We start from the raw sequence: 18580 nt of genomic DNA on the forward strand, positions 1-18580 counted from the left end.
TCCTTTTTTAAGTATTGAACCAACTTTGGACTTATTCAAGTCTTTTTTTACCTGACCACTTTCATCTTGTCTTTCCAAGGTGGGGTGATAGATTTCTTTTTTTTTTTTTTTTTTTTTTTTTGGACAGGCAGAGTGGACAGTAAGAGAGAGAGACAGAGAGAAAGGTCTTCCTTTGCCGTTGGTTCACCCTCCAATGGCCGCCGCGGCCGGCGCGCTGCGGCCGGCGCACCGCGCTGATCCGATGGCAGGAGCCAGGAGCCAGGTGCTTTTCCTGGTCTCCCATGGGATGCAGGGCCCAAGCACCTGGGCCATCCTCCACTGCACTCCCTGGCCACAGCAGAGGGCTGGCCTGGAAGAGGGGCAACCGGGACAGAATCCGGCGCCCCGACCGGGACTAGAACCCGGTGTGCCGGCGCCGCTAGGCGGAGGATTAGCCTAGTGAGCCGCGGCGCCGGCCAGATTTCTTTCTAAATCATTTTATCTTGAGGCAACGGTGTTATTGGTGAGCCTGTCCTTGAGACACGCTCTGGACATGGAACCGGCTTGTCCATGGTGACGGGGCATCAGGAAGGGAGCGCTGCCCCACCTGGCAGGCTGCCCCACCCTGGGCTGCAATGGGAACACAGCCTCCACCTTGCCAAGCTCCCCTCTCAACCCTACACGTCCAGCTCCAGCCATGGAGCAGCGGGCCCCCGGGGGGCAGATGCTTCTCAGGTGAGACATGTTCACCTCTACCTGAGGGAGAGCAGCGGTGACAGCTTACCTGGGACTAGCACAGCATCTGTCAGCTCGAGAAGCAGGGGCGAGCCAGCTACCCTGCAACTGTACATTTCTCCTCATGCACTCAGGAGTTGTTTTACGTCTTCCATCTGCTGGTTCACTCCCCAGATGGCCACAACGGCTGGAGCTGGGCCGATCTGAAGCCAGGAGCCAGGAGCTTCTTCCAGGTCTCCCACACGGGTGCAGGGGCGCAAGGACTTAGGCCATCTTCTTCTGCTTTCCCGGGCCACAGCAGAGAGCTCGATCAGAAGTGGAGCAACTGGGACTCGAACCAGTGCCCATATGGGATGCCAGCACTGCAGGCGGCAGCTTTACCTGCTACGTCACTTGCTTCATTTTATTTCTGGCCAACCTGAAGATCATCAAACAAGGTAGAACACTCATCTGACCTGATTAAGCCCCAGCTGCGCTTCCTACCTGGATTTCCTATTCTGGAGAATTCTGATAGAACTCCCTGGAGGGGAAGTGGCCATGTGAATTGGCATTCACCAACCCAAAGAATCACTACAACGACCGTGCCAATGACAATGTCCTTACAGTCGGGAAGGATTTCCAGGTTGCTATTGTTTTCCTGGTAATTTACTGGATCCTCCTGGTGTCTTGGAATAAGGCAACACATTTTAAATACAAGTTTCCATAAACCGTAACTCAACTTGCCTCGCTCCTGAGGGATTTTCACTGGCCCAGAATCAGGAAGAATTTTCTGCCGTGGGATCCAAGACTTTGGAGACCAAACATTTCCTGAAGACTTTTCCTCTGCTTCTGGACCTCCACCTCCCACCTCCCAAAGACACACAAAGAAGCTATTCCTGATGGGGCAGGCGGCCCAGTGCGCCAAGTGGGCCCAAGGTGCTAGGTGAGGGGGGAGTAAGGGAACGGGAGTGCAATGCACTTGAGTGTATTAACCCTTTGCCGCACGGCTGGAATTCTCAAGAGTCACTTCCAGAGCTTTCCTATTTCAGAAACCAACTCTATCAGCTAATAGGAGTGACGTGACGGGTGGTTACAAAACCCAGCCAGCCAAAAGCTCCTCAATGATTAGACTCTGGCACATCCAGAGGTTTTGAAATCAGTGAGGTTCGACTGCCTCTCCCCATAGCTTGTTAAAACCTGAACTGGGCGCTTGGGTGTGTAGTTTGAGGATAGAATTCTGGAACTTTGGTAGGGGATATTCTGGCTTGTTGCAGAGCCCACATATTCCAACTGGGCGGGCGCTAGCCCCTCTCCTTGCTGCTGGCCCGTCCTCCAAGGCTCCCTTAGGACTCCGGAGGTAAGCTCCCCTTGCTTTACAAAGTTGCTAATGTCTTCCCCTGTAACTCGGAAACTCTTGTCTGAACTAGACTTTCACTGCCGCTGCTGGGTAGTAACCTTGTCTCCTCTCGGTCCTGGCATCCTCTCCCCAGTCCCCACCCCGGGGTGGGGGTGGGAGGGCTGGTCCCCAGCCAGTGGACGCTCTCTTATGTGGACCGGCACCCATGGGCTGGTCTGGGCACTGCCAAGACGGCCCCTGGCACTTGTCACCAGTTATCCCACTTCTCACTTTTCCTCAATCCTCGTCATGGTGGCTGTCTCCTGCAGATCAGGACCCCCGGTGCAGGATATGGGAACCCTGCCTGGCATCCCTTGCACAGGAGATCCTCCCCCACACGCCCCGAGAGCTCCCCAAGACCCCGGAGTCCCACCCGCGCCTGGGCTCGGACAGGGCGCGCGGCCCGGGCTCCCAGCCCCGGGGGCCGTCCTCGCCCCGCGCCTGCCCACGCCTTCCCCGTCCCCAAAGAGGACACCCCTCCTTCCGCCCGGCGCGCTCCCCACCCTCGCCGCGGCGCCGCCTCCCCCGCGCTTGCCCGGAGCCTCCCAGGCCGCCAGCGAGCGAGGGGAGCGCTCTGGGATGGGACTTGGAGGCGGCGGCGGCGGAGGCAGCGGCCTGGGCTTCTTGCTCGGCTCCCACGAGCGACCCCCGAGGAGAGCCGCGGCCCTCGGCCAGGCGAGAAGGCCAACGACCAGGACCGGGGTGGCCGCGCCCCTGTCTCGCTTCCCAGGCTCGGGCCATGGAGGCTGCAGGTGAGCGCGGCGCGCTTTCCCGGGGCTCTGCACGGCTGGGCGGCCGGGGCGCAGAACGCCGACCGACCGACAGGCGGGCGCACGGACCGACCGGCTGACAGACGGACAGACCCGCCGACAGACAGCGAGCGCTCCCGCGCTCCCCCAGGGCCGGCACTCCAGCCCCTGCGGCTCCGCGCGGTCCCCAGCACCCGGCGCTCCCGACCCCTCTGGGGACCGCGGGAGAGGGGAGGACGGCGTTGCCCCGACCCCTCGGCCGGGGGAACGAGGGGCGCCGGGAGTCCCACACGCACGGCGCCGGCTGAGGCCCCGGAGTGCCCCGAGGGGGCGCTGTGCCCCTCAGCGGGGACACCCCGACTGGGTCTACACCGCCGCAGGGAATCGGGGACTTGTTAAGCGGGTACCCAGGGTGATTCCCATGAGCTGGGCAGCCCATGATTCGGATTTCCCCGTGGGAGGCTGGTATTTTCATGATGTCGTCTGGATTTTGTTCTTGTTCCCTATCTTACAAAGGGGGAGACAAAAGGGAGGGCGTTTTGGGGGTAGTTGGCAGACCCCTCCCCGCCCCCACCCAGGACAGGTTCAAGAGAGGACAGGAAAACCGGGAGACTGCCCCTGGTGGGGTGTCCAGGGCTTGGGCACCCAGGAAGGCACTCTCCTCAGGGCTGTTACCTCCCACCCTGAACAAACCCACTGACCAAGATCTGAGCTGTCTGTCAGAAGCCAGGAAGCCAGGCTGTGCCTGCCCCAAGTACACTTTCCGGGGGGCCTTTGAGAGGCCGCGGGAAGCTCCAGTCGAGGGCAGAGACCTTGGGGCCAGCCTGCCTGCTTCAGACCCCAGCCAGGAAGCCGGCAGGCTGGGTCACCTGGAGGTTCTCAGTTCCGCTGTGCCTCAGTTTGCTCATCTGTCTAATAGGGCTGTGAGGACGAGACGAGATAGGACAGGAAAATCTCCCACGGGCCCAGTGCATCCTGATGCTGGGAGGTGGGCTCCTTCCCCCGTCTTTCCAGGAAGGTCAGGGTGCTGGTGTGAGCAGGATGAGGAAGGCCTCTGGGTGGGTACCCCAGGGTGGTGACCAGGAGTTTTGCATGCCAGAGCCTTCTCCTGTGTGCTGTCAAAAGCCATGGCATCCTAAAACCGTGTCAAGAGGCTGAGATGGGCTTATGGCCTGGAGCGTTCCCGCTCAGCTCCTGCAGCTTGTCCCCCAGACCCTCCTGGGGAAGAGCAGGCCACCCATGGGCCTTCACTCCCATTTCCCTATCTGTCTGCACTTTTATTCTGGCCAAAAGAATTCCAACTCACTCCCCATTCCCCCGCCCCCTGCCCCCAGCAAATTGCCAGCCACTCTTTTCTATAAATCAGGGCTCTGAGGTTCCTTGCTGATAGGCACACAGGACCACCTGCACTGCTGGGCGGGCCATGGCAGAGTCCAAGTCTCTTGGACAGCTAATGCCCTGTGTCTCTGTTCAGCAGAAGGTGGTTGAAAACGAGGCCTGAGATTTAAAGAAAAGGAAAGATGATTTCTGTTTGGAAGATAGGGAGGGAATAAAAGAACCATTGGAAGCTTTAGGGGAAAAAAAATGCCACAATTGGCCTAGAAACAGTACCTGAGAGAAGGCAAGGGGTGACATGAGGGAGTAGGGAGGGAGCAAGAGGGGGAGCCAAGCCCAGGGCTCAGGGCAAGCAGGCTGGGACCAGTGGGCGAGGCGAAAGCCTGGTCAAGTTGGCAGGGACCCAGTGCCTTGGGACTCGCTGACCCCTGGTCGGTTGCACATGCAAGGGAGTCCTCCCCAGGGATCCCCATCTTCTAAGAAACAAAGGCGAGCGTCCCTGTTTAACCTGCAGGCAGGGATGACTCCCAGGCTCTGAAGTGTCCAGAGAGAGAGAGGAGCTCATCTCCACTGTCGCTAGGACTCAGCGCCACGTGGGCTCTTGGAGCGTCAGCCTGTGAGGTCACCCTTGCACCCTGCCACGTGGCTCGGCCGACAGCCACCCAGGAAGGGAGATGGGAGGGAACGCCAGGGCTGGGCTGAATCCTGTCAGTCACTGGTGGTGATGACCCTGACAGGGATGAAAGGAGGTGATGCTGTCCCCCTAGGCACAGTACTCTTAGCACCTGAAGTACCCAGATCCAGTCCCCGCCTTACACCTATAAGGATTTTAAAAACTGACTTAGATTCAGCCCCTCGCTTTTCTTGCCAGCACATGCAAATCAGGTAGTGGGGAAAACTGAATCAAATCATACTCACAAAGTGCTTAGCCCCATGCCTGGCTCAGGGCAAGCGCTCTATGTTTATTATCTATAGTTACTGCTGTTACCTGCGCCTCAGTTATGTCATCTCCCAGATGGGTATGATTGAAACTGAAATCTTCACAAAATACCTGCCTGTAAAAATCGGTGGCTGGAGAGGTGAGCCAGGTGACACTTTTGAGAGCTCTGCTAGGAGTGTTGTCAGAGGAACCTTTATCTGCCTGTGAGAATCGTGGCTCGCTGCCCGTTAGAATCCCCATTGCTATTTTAGGCTACTGCATTCGTTTCCCTTGGCTGCTAGAACAAGTTCCCACAAACGTGGCGGCTTCAAACCACACACATTTATTATTTTGCAGCCTTGAAGGCCAGAAGTCTGAAATGGGCTTGCGGGGCTGGAATCAGTCGTTCTGTGGATCTCAGGAAAGAGATGTTTCTTGTGATTCCTGATTGCTTAAGTCTGGCCGCATTTCCTAGCTCCAGGTCCCTCCTTCCGTCTTCAAAGCTAGTAATGGGGCTTTTTTTTTTTTTTTTTTTTTTTAAGAAGACAAAAACACTGTTCCTCAACAGTAAATAATCAGTCCTCAAAATGTCGATTTTGCTCGTATGCTTTGCATTGTCTTGTACTCTATGAGTTACCACAGATCAGGGAAAACATATAGTATTGTGGCGTCTTCTAAACTGTGTCTCTGACTCGCCTGTGTGTCTTACAAAACTCTTGTGATTACTTTGGCACACCTGGGAAATTTAGGCTAATTTCCGCACTTCAAGATCCTTAACTTTTTTTTTCTGTGTTAATATGATATTAATACAAAAGGAAGATTCACTGTAGTTCACAGATACAATTCTAAGAATATGATACTCCCTCCCCCTCCCTTTCTTTCTGCTTCCTTCATTTTTTAATTTTTGAGATAACATTTAAAAAAATATTTTATTTATTTATTTGAGAGATAGAGTTACAGTGAGAGGAAGAGACACAAAGAAAGGTCTTCTATCCACAAGTTCACTCCCCAAATGGCCGCAATGGCTGGAGCTGGGCCGATCTGGAGCCAGGAGCCAGGATCTTCTTCAGGGTCTCCCATGCAACTGCAGGGGCCCAAGTGCTTGGACCATCTTCTGCTGCTTCCCCAGGCCACAACAGACAGCTGGATTGGAAGAGGAGCAGCTGGGACTCGAACTGGCATCCATATAGGATGCCGGCATTGCAGGCAGAAGATTAACCCACTGTGCCACAGCGCCGGTCCCTTGAGATAACATATTTTTAATTTATATCTTAGTCAAAGGCTTAATATTCTACTACATAAAGGGTTCAACAAATAAAGAGTAAAAAAACCCACAAAAAAAACAAAAAACAAAAAACAAAAAACTAGTTCACTGGGAATATAGGCAAGGACTATAAACAGTAATCAAATGAAAAGATGACCATTTTACTCATATACAGCAAATTTTAAAACAATCACAGGTCATTAAAACTGTAGTAGCGTATCATTCTTTTTTTTTTTTTTTTTTTGACAGGCAGAGTGGACAGTGAGTGAGAGAGAGACAGAGAAAAAGGTCTTCCTTTGCTGTTGGTTTACCCTCCAATGGCCGCCGCGGCCTGCACACCGCGCTGATCCGATGGCAGGAGCCAGGTACTTATCCTGGTCTCCCATGGGGTGCAGGGCCCAAGTACTGGGGCCATCCTCCACTGTACTCCCTGGCCACAGCAGAGAGCTGGCCTGGAAGAGGCGCAACTGGGACAGAATCTGGTGCCCCGGCCGGGACTAGAACCCGGTGTGCTGGCGCCGCAAGGCGGAGGATTAGCCTAGTGAGCCGTGGCGCCAGCCAAGTAGCGTATCATTCTTAACCACCGGTTTGACAAAGGCATACAACAAGAGTTTGACAAAACTGTCTTGAAGCAATACTGATAGATGTAGGCTTTTTTCCTTTTTGTTTTGTTTTTCTGTTTTAATTTTAGCTCCCATATACAAAAGAGAACATGTGATATTTGTGTTTCCATGACTGTCTTATTTCACTCAACCTGATGTCCTCCAATTGCATCCATTTTACTGCAAGTGGTAGAATTTAATTCTTTTTCATAGTTAAATAATATTCCATTGTGTATATTTATACTACTTTTTTTAACCCACTCATTTGATGATGGACACCATTGCATATTTTGGCTATTGTGAACAGTGGTGCTGTAAGCATAGTGATGCAGGAATCTCTTATACGATGTGTTCATGTCTTTTGCATATATATCTGGCTTCTAAAGATTGCCCACATTGTTTGGCTTCTTGCTTCCTCCCGTTTCCAAAGTCCGCAGTGCAGGGCTACGTCCTTCTCACACTGACACTTCTTTGAGTATCCCTTGTGCCTTCTCTTCTACTTTTAAGGACCGTTGTGATTATGGGAGTCTTACTTGGATAACCCAGGATAATCTTCCTGTTTTAAGAGAAGATTTATTGTTTGATAGGCAAAGAAAGAGAGAGAGAGAATGAGATATAGAGAGCAAGAGATCTTTTGGGGCCGGCGCCGTGGCTCACTTAGTCTTCCTCCTGCAGTGCCGGCATTCCATTTGGGTGCCAGGTTCTAGTCCCAGCTGCTCCTCTTCCAGTCCAGCTCTCTGCTGTGGCCCGGGAAGGCAGTGGAGGATGGCCCAAGTGCTTGGGCCCTGCACCCACATGGGAGACCAGGAGGAGGCACCTAGCTCCTGGTTTCGGATAGGTGCAGCGCTGGCCGTAGCGGCCATTTGGGGAGCGAACCAACGGAAGGAAGACCTTTCTCTCTGTGTCTCTCTCTCACTGTCTATAATCTACCTGTCAAATAAATTAAAAAAAAAAAGAGAGAAATCTTCCATCTGCTGGTTCACTCCCTCAAATGCCTACAACATCTGGGGCTGGGCCCGGCTGAACCAGGAGCCAGGAACTCCACCCAGGTCTCTCACATGGGTGGCAGGGGCGCTAGTACTTGGGCCGTCATCTGCTGCCTTCTCAGGCACATTAGTAGGGAGCTGTGTGAAAAGCAGAGCAGCTGGGACTCGAACTGGCACTCTAGGATGGGATGCAGGTATGCCAAGTGGAGCCTAACCCGCTGCACCTCAACACTCACTTCCACCTCTCTATTTTTAAGATCGTCTGATGAGCAACCTTTATTCTGTTTTCCATGTGACAAAGCATCTGCACAGGTTCTGGGCATTAGGACATGGATATCTTTGGAGAACCATTATTCCATCTACCTTGCATGGATTCCACATTGTGACCAGCTGGGCAGCCTCATTTTTAATAACAAGTTGCACAATGGCCCATTCCAGTGACAACACCTGTTACAGTCTCGCTAAAGACGCTGCTTCAGCTCTCATCTCTCCTTCCTGTTGTCCGTGGAAGGATCTGAGCATGGAGCCAGGAGCAGTATGCCACTGTCAGTTGCTAAGTACACTTCTCATCAAAAGGATCTGTAAAAGCTGCACAAACCATAAGGTGGCATTCTATACATGAATACACTCATGTGACCCTCTCCCAGAGCTGTGTGTCAGAAGCACCTTTTTTTTTTTTTTTTTTTGGACAGGCAGAGTGGACAGTAAGAGAGAGAGAGACAGAGAGAAAGGTATTCCTTTGCCGTTGGTTCACCCTCCAATGGCCGCTGCGGCCGGCGCACTGCGCTGATCCGAAGGCAGGAGCCAGGTGCTTCTCCTGGTCTCCCATGCAGGTACAGGGCCCAAGCACTTGGGCCATCCTCCACTGCCTTCCCAGGCCACAACAGAGAGCTGGACTGGAAGAGGGGCAACCGGGACAGAATCTGGCACCCCGACCGGGACTAGAACCCGGGGTGCCGGCGCTGCAGGCCGAGGATTAGCCTAGTGAACTGTGGCGCCGGCCCAGAAGCACCTTTTTGACCTCACATTGTTAACTTCCCTCCAGAGGTAGCTACTGTTCTAACTTCTATCAGCATAGAGTAGTTTTGAATGATTTTAAAGTAAGCTTTTTATCGAGGTATTCATGCACAAATCAAGTGCACAAGTTAAGGATACAGGGGCCCGCTTTGTAGCACAGGGGGTTAAGCCACTGCCTGGAATACTGGCATCCTATACGAGCACCAGTTCAAGTCCCAGCTGCTCCATTTCTGATCCAGTTCGCTGCTAATGTGTCTGGGAAAACAGCAGAGGATCGCCCAAAAATTTGGGCCCTTGCACTCATGTGGGAGACCCAGAAGAAGCTCCTGGCTCCTGGCTTTGGCCTTTGGGGAATGAACTGGTGGGTAGAAGATCTATCTTTCTATAACTCTGCCTTTCAAATAAATAAATCTTTTTAAAAATCAAGAATGCAAATAGATTTCCATGATATAAACAGGTGTCACCGACATTCTGATTAATAAACAAACATTAGAACTCCCCCCTCCATGGTACTTTCTGTGCAGTAACATCCCAAGTGTCATTATTATCTTGATTCCTGATTGTAGCATAGTTTTGTCCATTTAAAAGTTTTATTTTATTCAATATGATATTACTAAATTTACCATGTTATTATATAAAACCTAATTCATTCTTTTTATTGCTGTGTCATATTCCATTGTATGACTATCCCACAATCTTCTATTGTTAAGGGTCATTTAGGTTGTTTCAATTCACACTTCATTTTGATAGAGGTGACTATATACCCACACTTTATTTGTCATAAATGGAATTCAATCAGCTGAAATTAATTACAAATTAAATTGTATGGGGCTACTGGGCTGAAATGGAGATGAATGATGAGGGGTGTGTGTGAGTGAGTGTGTGTGTGTGTGTGTGTTGGTAGGCTTTGTAGGGAAGTTGTTGAGGTTAGCATGATTGTATAGGCCAGATTATGGAGCTTTGAATGTCAAGCCATGTAATGTGGATTTGATCCTGTTGGTATCTTATTATTAGATAAGAAGAGGGGTTAGCACTGTAGTGCAGTTGTGTTGGAGAGACCCTCTCATCAGGAAAATAGGAGACTGCCTTCTGTGAGGTCACTTCCATTTAGTCAAATATCATAGATACAGGAAGACATGGGCAACCTTAGCATTACTGGGTGAAAAACTAGGGTCAGTTGGCTTCAACATTTATTGATTGTTTATGATAAAAGATCAATAAATGATCACCAAAGTGTTTATGTAGCATATATTGATTTTCTAAATATTTAGTTACAAAATTCAGCACCCAGTATGTGGGAGATACAGAGATGATAAGGTATGACAGTCTGAAGGAGCAGCTCATAGTGTAGGCAGGGAAACAGATACGGTAGGATCAGAAATGAAGTGCTAGTGCAGAAAGCAAACCTGCCATCGGGGGTGTGTAGAAAAGTTGAGCCTCACTGGGAAAATGGGACAGTGTTTTACAGAGTGGGTGGCACATGAGTTGATCCCTGAGGATTCAATGCAGTTTTTGATTCTTGTGAAATGTAGGCATGCCAGGCCAAGGGACCAACATGGACAAGCCTGTCCACCCAGCTGTGACAAGACTCTGAGTTCTTCAGGCGCTGGTGGGAACTCCGAGTGGATGTGGAGAGCACCATGGTTGGAGTGGAGGGCAGCGATCCATCATGGAAGGCCTTGAATGGTAACATTAGGCAGTGAGATCATAGAGGATTCCAAACGGAGGAAGAACAGGCCAGTGGGTGAAGGCCCCAAAGCAGGGGGGCTCCTGGTTGGGTGAGAATGGAGCATTGACTGTAGGGTTGGGAACAGTCAGCAGATCTGTTTGAGAGAAGCCTTACAGAGGCAGGACAGCTACTTATGAATGTACTGAGTTTGCAGAGAAATGCCAAGCTTCTGTTCTGGGCTGCTGAGCAATGAAATGACCTTGGCCATGGAAGGATCTGGGTGGGAAAAGGAGAGTTCAGTCTAGGCAGGCTGAGCTGGCAAGCAGGCCTTCAGCATTGGGTAGAAGTTAGATGTCAGGTCAATGTAAGGACAACCCAGGTCTAGCATTTAGAGCCACCTGAAATCCAAGGACAGCTTTGAGTTGTAGCAGAGTTTGGCTTCCCATTTGCTGGCTGTGCAGGAGACAGGAATTCCAACAGTAGGTGGGAGACAAGAAGGTATGGTCTCTGATGGTTATGCAGGTCCAGTTATGCAGCTCTGTGAACGCATGGAGAAATTGGTGTGCACACTTGGCATGCTGAATGCAAGGTCTTAGAGGGGCAACACTGTTGAACTTGGTGTCTAAAAACTTAAAAATTGAGGAAATCTCTTTTCTAACAAATGGGATGACTCTAAGACGTGACAGGGGTAGAATCTTGGCTTTGCCAGTGAACTAGCCCTGGGGCCTTGGAGAGTGTCTTTCCATCTGTCAATTTTAGTGCTCTATCCACAAAATAGAAACTCATCCTCGCTGCAGAATGATTAGGGGGATAAAATAAGATGACAATGTGGATAACGCCCAGCTCATTCCCTGGCCTGCTGTAGGCACTTAATAAGTCAATATCAGTGCCTTCCCATTTCCCTGCTTGTGTGGAGCTGAGACTATCATCTGGGAGGGTGTCTTGACACCTTCTTCAGGGTAGCAGGGTCTTTTTTTTAACCACTGATTATACTTATTTAAAATTTTTATTTAAAAGCTTTTCCCCTAAAGAAACCTTTTATTTAATGAATACAAATTTCATAAGTACAACTTTAGGGATAGTTAACTTCCCGTAATACCCGCCCTCCCATTCCCACTCCCACCCCTCCTCCTCCCTCTCCCCTTCCCAGTCCCATTCTCCATTAAGATTCATTTTTAATTAACTTTGTGCACTGAAGACCAACTCTATACTAAGTAAAGATTTCAAGAATTTGTGCACACACACACACACATGCACACACACAACTGTTTAAGAACAAGTTTTACAGTTAACTCTTTTTTTTTGTTTGTTTAAAGATTTTTTTATTTATTTGAGAGGTAGAGTTATAGACAGTGAGAGGGAGAGACAGAGAGAAAGCTCTTCCCTTCATTGGTTCACTCCCCAAATGGCCACAACGGCTGGAGCTGCACCGATCCGAAGCCAGGAGCCAGGAGCTTCTTCTGGTCTTCCACAAGGGTGCAGGGACCCAAGGATTTGACCATCTTCTAGTGCTTTCCCAGGCCATAGCAGAGAGCTGGATTGGAAGAGGAGCAGCTGGGACTAGAACCCTGTGCCCTTATGGGATGCCGGTGCTGCAGGTGGAAAATTAACCTACTGCAGCACTGCACCGGCCCCTACAGTTAACTCTTCTAATACAACTCTTTGAAGACAGAGGTCCTGCATGGGAAGTTAGTGCACAGTGACTCTTGTTAATTTAACAATTAACTCTTATGTATGACGTCAGTGACCACCCAAGGCTCTTGATATGAGCTGCCTAGGCTATGGAAGACTTTTGAACTCACAAACTCCATCAGTATTTAGACAAGGCCATAAGCAAAGTAGAAGTTCTCTCCTCCCTTCAGAGAAAAGTACATCCTTCTTTGATGGCCACTTCTTTCTGCTGGGGTCTCACTCACAGAGATCCTTCATGTAGAATATTTTTTTCCATAGTGTCTTGACTTTCCATGCCTGAAATGCTCTCATGGGCTTCTCAGCCAAACCAGGATGCTTTAAGGACTGATTCGGAGGTCCAAATTGAGAAAGACTGCTTATAGGCCATGCTTTTTTTTTTTTTAATGTTTATTTATTTATTTGAAAGGCAGAGCGAGCAAGAGAGAGAGAGGAGAGAGGAGAGAGAGAGAGAGAAATATTGAGAGAGATCTTCCATCTACTGGTTCACTCCTCATAGCCTGCATCAGCTAGGGCTGAGCCAGGCTAACACTAGGAGCTGGAACTCAATCCAGGCTTTCCATATAGGATGCAAGGACTCAACTCTTTGAGTCATCATCTGCTGCCTGCCAGGTGCATTAGCAGGAAGCTGGATTGGAAATGGAGTACCTGGGGCTCAAACCAGCACTCTGATACAGGATGTGGCCTTCCTAAGTGATGGCTTAACCCTCTGTACCACAATGCCCACCCCTAGGCCATGCCTCTTAGTGATGTCTGACTGAAGCTCGGAGAGTTCTCTCCTAGGTGAGGTCACACAAGTGTCAGGAGGGCCACAGACATAGTGTCACTTCTGGGGAAATTCCACTCGCCTGTGCATTTGCTTCCAACAGTGATGCATAGAAGATCCTGTAGCCAAGACGGTCAGAACAATTTCCTCTCTCTCTTCCCCTACCCCCTTGGTGAAGCTAAATGAAAAGACGCATTGTCCTCTAGAGAGGAGAGAACTTGCGAAAACAAAAGTCAAAGCCATTGTATTATTTTAAAAATATTCTTTCCATGCTCCCAAATGCCCCATGGAATCTGTCCCGATTGAATTAACCTTTCTCCCCAGCACAACACTTCTTCTCATTTGCTCATGTATGAAAGGACCTGTTCTCCAACCTCATTCCTTTTCCCAATTAGAAATGGCTCCTGTTCTTCTAATGCTAATAGCTGTAAATACCAAACCAAGAATCAACCATTTAAATGGGTGCACACACTGCCTTATTTTTCTTCTCTGCCACTGCATTTCTTTAAAAACTCTATCTTGCCTATAGTAATATTGCCATACTGATTTACGTCGGTATCCATATAGTATCCTTTGCCCCATTCTTTTATTTTTGTAACAATTTTTTTGAAGTTCAGTTTACATGTGATAATTAAAAGTAATTTTAGTGTTCAATTTTCTAAAAATTATTTCCACTTTATTTGAAAGGAAGAGAGTCAAGGAGAGAGAGAGAGAGAGAGAGAGAGAGAGAGAGAGAGAGAGAGAGACATCTTACTGGTTCACTCTCTAAATGCCCCTAAGCTCCTACAACAGCCAGGAGCCCAGAACTCAACCTAGGTCTTTCATGTGGATGGCAGGGATTCAAGAACTTGAGCCGGCCGGCGCCGCGGCTCACTAGGCTAATCCTCCGCCTAGCGGCGCCGGCACACCGGGTTCTAGTCCCGGTCGGGGCGCCGGATTCTGTCCCGGTTGCCCCTTTTCCAGGCCAGCCCTCTGCTGTGGCCAGGGAGTGCAGTGGAGGATGGCCCAGGTGCTTGGGTCCTGCACCCCATGGGAGACCAGGAAAAGCACCTGGCTCCTGGCTCCTGCCATCGGATCAGCGCGGTGCGCCGGCCGCAGCGCGCCGGCCGCGGCGGCCATTGGAGGGTGAACCAACGGCAAAAGGAAGACCTTTCTCTCTGTCTCTCTCTCTCACTGTCCACTCTGCCTGTCAAAAAAAAAAAAAAAAAAAAAAAAAAAAAAAAAAAAACTTGAGCCATCAAGTGCTTCCTCCCAGTGTGCACATTAGCAAGGAATGGAACAGGAAGTGGAGAAGCCAGGATTCCAATGGGCACTCTGATATGAGATGCGGGAGTCCCAAGTGACATCTTAACTTCTGTGCCAGATGCCTGCTCTGGTTGTACAATTTGATGAGGTTTGATGGATGTGTAGGTCTGCCATAGTCATGCTATAAGCATTTGCATCACCTTCCACATGTGCCTTCAGCTCCTGTGTAGCTGACCCCTTTCTGCTCCCCTGGCCCGCAGAACCAATGATCTGCTCTCAGTCATGTAATTTCTGTCCTTTATTGGATGTCATGGAGATAGAATCATTCAGTGTGTAATATTTTTGTGTCTGGCAGTCTACTTTGAGATTTACCCAGAAGATCATTCTTTTAATTACTGGGTAGGATTCCATTATATGAGTATACCATAATTAGTGCTTCAGTCATTGGCTTTTTGGGTGGTTTCCAGTTTTTAGCTTTTACAGATAAATTTCCTGTGAGCATCTACGTGCAAGTGTTTGTGTGGATAGTGTTGTCTTAGCTTCTGGGGGAATCCTCAGGATGCGGGTAGCTGGCAGGAGAAAGGGACATCGAGTTTGCTTGGGACCGAAGGTGAACAGGGACAACTGGTCATCCTGTGCCATGTCGCTTTGGCAAGTGTATGTTGAACTTTACGAGAAACTACCAAAATCTTTTCCAAAGTGACCAACAATTTGTGCTCTTGTTAGCAGGGGATGAGTGTTCCTCTTTCTTCACATCCTTGTCAACACTAGGTTATATCAGCCTTTTTAATCACAGCTGTTCTGATGGATTTGTTGTGGCTCATCCTTGAGGTTTTAACTTGTATTTTCTAATGACTAAGAGTGTTAAGTATATTTTTTGATGGTGTGGTTTTTTCAAATATTTTGCACATTTTTAAATGGATGTTAATCTTTTTAGTGAGCATATGGATATAAATAATTTATCAGATACATGTTTTGCAAATATTTTTGATCAATCTGTGGTATGCTGTGCCATTGCATTTTGAAAAAGAAAGTTTCAAATACTTATAGATACTAAGTTATATTTAAAATTAGGAATTTGTTATCACTTTATTATAAAATACATACGGAAGCATGAAAGTTAGTTTAATGTAAATGAAATGAGTTAGTATGATAAAATTACAATGTCTACTTTAAAAAATATTTATTTATTTATTTGAGAGGCAGAGATACAGAGAAAGAGAGAGAGAGAGAGTCTTCTATCTGCTGGTTCCCTCCCCAGATGGCCACAATGAAGCCAGGAGCCTGGGTCCCCCACATGAGTGGCAGGGGCCAAGCACTTGGGCCATCTTCTGCTGCCTTCCCTGGTGCCTCAGCAGAGAGCTGGATTGGAAGTGGAGCAGCCAGGACTCACCTAAGCACTCAGATATGACAGCAGCTTAACCCACTGCGCCACAACACTGGCCTCAACAATGTGTACTTTGTGTTTGTTGATTTTATTGTAGAATGATAATAATAGCAAGTATCTAACAGTTATTCAATACTATCTATGTGGCAGGCAGTGGTTTAAGTGTTATTGTCTATGTTATAAATATGATACAAATATATAACAATTTAGTATGTATATGAACTCATTTCATCCACACAAAAACCAGTTGTGTTGTTATCTCCAATTAAAAGATGAGAAAATTGAGGCAGAGATGTTAAATAACCTTCCCAGGGTAAGACAATTAGAAGTATTTGAGTTCTATGTTTAACTTCCTACCCTTCTCCTATGCTCAGCACCTTTTGGTTCACTATGATGTCTTGAAAACACAAATGCTTCTTGAAATCCACGGTAAACACAAACCATATGCAATGGCATTTCATTTTTGGAAGTGGTCATTATCTACTACATCATACTCTAAGTGTTTGATTTTTTTTACAAATTTATAAAAAATTTATTTAAGGTGTACAAATTTCAATTATTTCACGTATACAATTTTAGTGTATGTGCTGCCGAAGCGAGCACAATTTTCACGTATACAGATTCAAGAACATGGTGATACTTCCTACCCTGCCCTCCTCCCTGTCCACAATCCTACCCTTCCTATTCCTTCCTCCTATCCTCTCTTAATTATTTATATAAAGCTTTTATTTAATAAATGAAAATTTCATAAGTACAACTTTTGGATTATAGCAGTTCTTCCCCCAATACCCACCCTCCCACCCTCATACCATCCCGCCTCCTACTCCCTCTCCCATCCCATTCTTCATTAAGATCCATTTTTAATTATCTTTATATACAGGAGATAAACTCTATACTAAGTAAAGATTTCAACAGTTTGCACCCACACAGACACACAAAGTATAAAGTAATGTTTGAAGACTAGTCTTACTGTTGATTCTCATAGTACAACACATTAAGGACTGAGGTCCTAGATGGGGAGCAAGTGAACAGTGACTCTTATTGATTAAACAATTGTGTTTGATTTTTTAAAAGTATTTTTTGAGAATTTGCTATTTTTTAAAAAAATATTTTATTTATTTTGAGAGGTAGAGTTACAGACACAGAGAGAGGTCTTCCATCTGCTTGTTCACTCCCCTAATAGCCACAGTGGTCTGAGCTGGGCTGATCCGAAGCCAGGAGCCAGGAGCTTCTTCCGGGTCTCCCACGTGGGTGCAGGGGCCCAAGCACTGGGGCCATCTCCTACTGCTTTCCCAGACCATAGCAGAGGGTTGGATCAGAAGAGGAGCAGTTGGGGCTTGAACTGGCTCCTAAATTGGATGCTGGCGCCACAGGCAGAGGCTTTAGCCCACTACGCTGCAGTGCCAGCCCCTAAATGTTTGATTCAAGTACATGTGTGTCAGGAAGAAAGTGAGTCTGAAGAGCCTGTTAAATACATTCGGAAATAAATAAACCTGGACTTTGTATTTGCTCAGTCTGCAGAGGGGAACCGCATCAGGGTAATACATCACATATGAATGATGTCACACACTTGTTTTGTATGAAACAAGGTGATGGAAACCAAGCAGGCTTGCAGGTGAGTAGTAGGCTTAAGATTCCAGAGAGGCAGAGTGCTCTCCGTTGTCTCCCTTTTCTCAGAAGGACGCTCAGAGTTAGAGCCATGACAAGAGACCAGTTCAAATGGTGAAGAGTTTCAGTTGTTTTAAAAATGGTGGCTGGGGCCGATGCTGTGGCATATCTGGTAAAGCCACTGTTTGCAAGACTGGTTTGAGTCCCGGCTGCTTCACTTCCAATCCAGCTCCCTGCTAATGACCTGGGAAAGCAGCAGAGGATGGCCCAAGTCCTTGGGCCTCTGCACCCACGTAGGAGACCCAAAGGAGGCTTCTGGCTCCTGGCTTCAGATCATCTCAGTTCTGGCCATTTCGGCCATTTGGGGAGTGAACCAGCAGATAGAAGATCCTCTCTCTCTCTCACACACTCTCTCTCTCTCTCTCTCTGTCTCTCTGTCTCTCCCTCACTCTCTGTAACTCTGCCTTTCAAATAAATAAATCTTCAAAAAGAAAAAACTGGGGGCAGTGGTTAGCTGTAATGAGTAAGTGGGTTCTGGAACTTGACCTTTTATAAGCCACATAACCTTAGGCAAATCACCCAACTTCTCTGAATTCCGGAAGAATTAAATCATTTACTAGTTTTAAAGTGCTTGGCTCAGTGCCTGGTACATAGTAAGCACAGAATAAATATTCACTATTTTTAATATAATTTTAATGCATAGTAAAAAAGTCAGCTATCTCAAATACAGCAAGTGTGAAACACTGTGGATTTCGAAAATCATCAGGCCTCGGTTCATCTCCAGGCCAATTTCTGAGAACAGTTTGTTGAACAAACAGTTCACTGAAGTATTAAGTATTTTTTAAATTATTGAGTTTTTTTTTTAAGTTTTGGAAAGTGGTTCCTGCTCTGGCCCCTGCCTCACCCTCGCCGTGACCCTACCTGACAGTGAAATAGCTGTGGGTTTTCATGAGTTGATTTCCAAGGATTTGAATTTCAGCTAATTGAGTTTGCTTCTAATTAATGCGATTGCAAATTGGCCTGCTGGCCCTGCTTTGAATCCTGGCTCTGACACTCGCTAATTGTGAATGACTTGGGGAAGCCACTTAACCTCTCTGAGCCTTATGGGAATACCATTAGTTAGCTGAGTGCGTTTGTACCTGGAAAGCATTTAGAGGGGAGCCTGGCGAGTGGCCTCGGTCTAGCACAGGGTCCCAGCCCTTAACCACCGTGCCATGCTCCCTCCTAATAAATGTATGTGAGAGGTTGGGAGGCT

The 18580-nt window shown here is 48.2% G+C and overlaps 1 protein-coding gene across 5 annotated transcripts in view; it reads left to right on the forward strand.

The window, feature by feature from the left end:
• Window positions 1–1523: 1523 nt before the first annotated feature.
• The window catches only part of MATN2 (matrilin 2), a 153597-nt gene continuing 136540 nt past the window's right edge, over window positions 1524–18580 (forward strand). For 2 of the 5 annotated variants that reach the window (XM_070075337.1, XM_070075339.1), the window contains exon 1: window positions 2575–2841. In XM_070075337.1, coding sequence (XP_069931438.1) covers window positions 2829–2841 — 13 coding nt within the window. In that variant the 5' untranslated portion in view covers window positions 2575–2828. Of the gene's footprint in view, window positions 2051–2562; window positions 2842–18580 lie in introns of those variants that run through there. The other 3 variants (XM_070075336.1, XM_070075338.1, XM_070075335.1) reach the window with 3 other exon arrangements.

The sequence above is a fragment of the Oryctolagus cuniculus genome, chromosome 6 (assembly GCF_964237555.1).
Source record: "Oryctolagus cuniculus chromosome 6, mOryCun1.1, whole genome shotgun sequence".
Classification (NCBI taxonomy): domain Eukaryota; kingdom Metazoa; phylum Chordata; class Mammalia; order Lagomorpha; family Leporidae; genus Oryctolagus; species Oryctolagus cuniculus.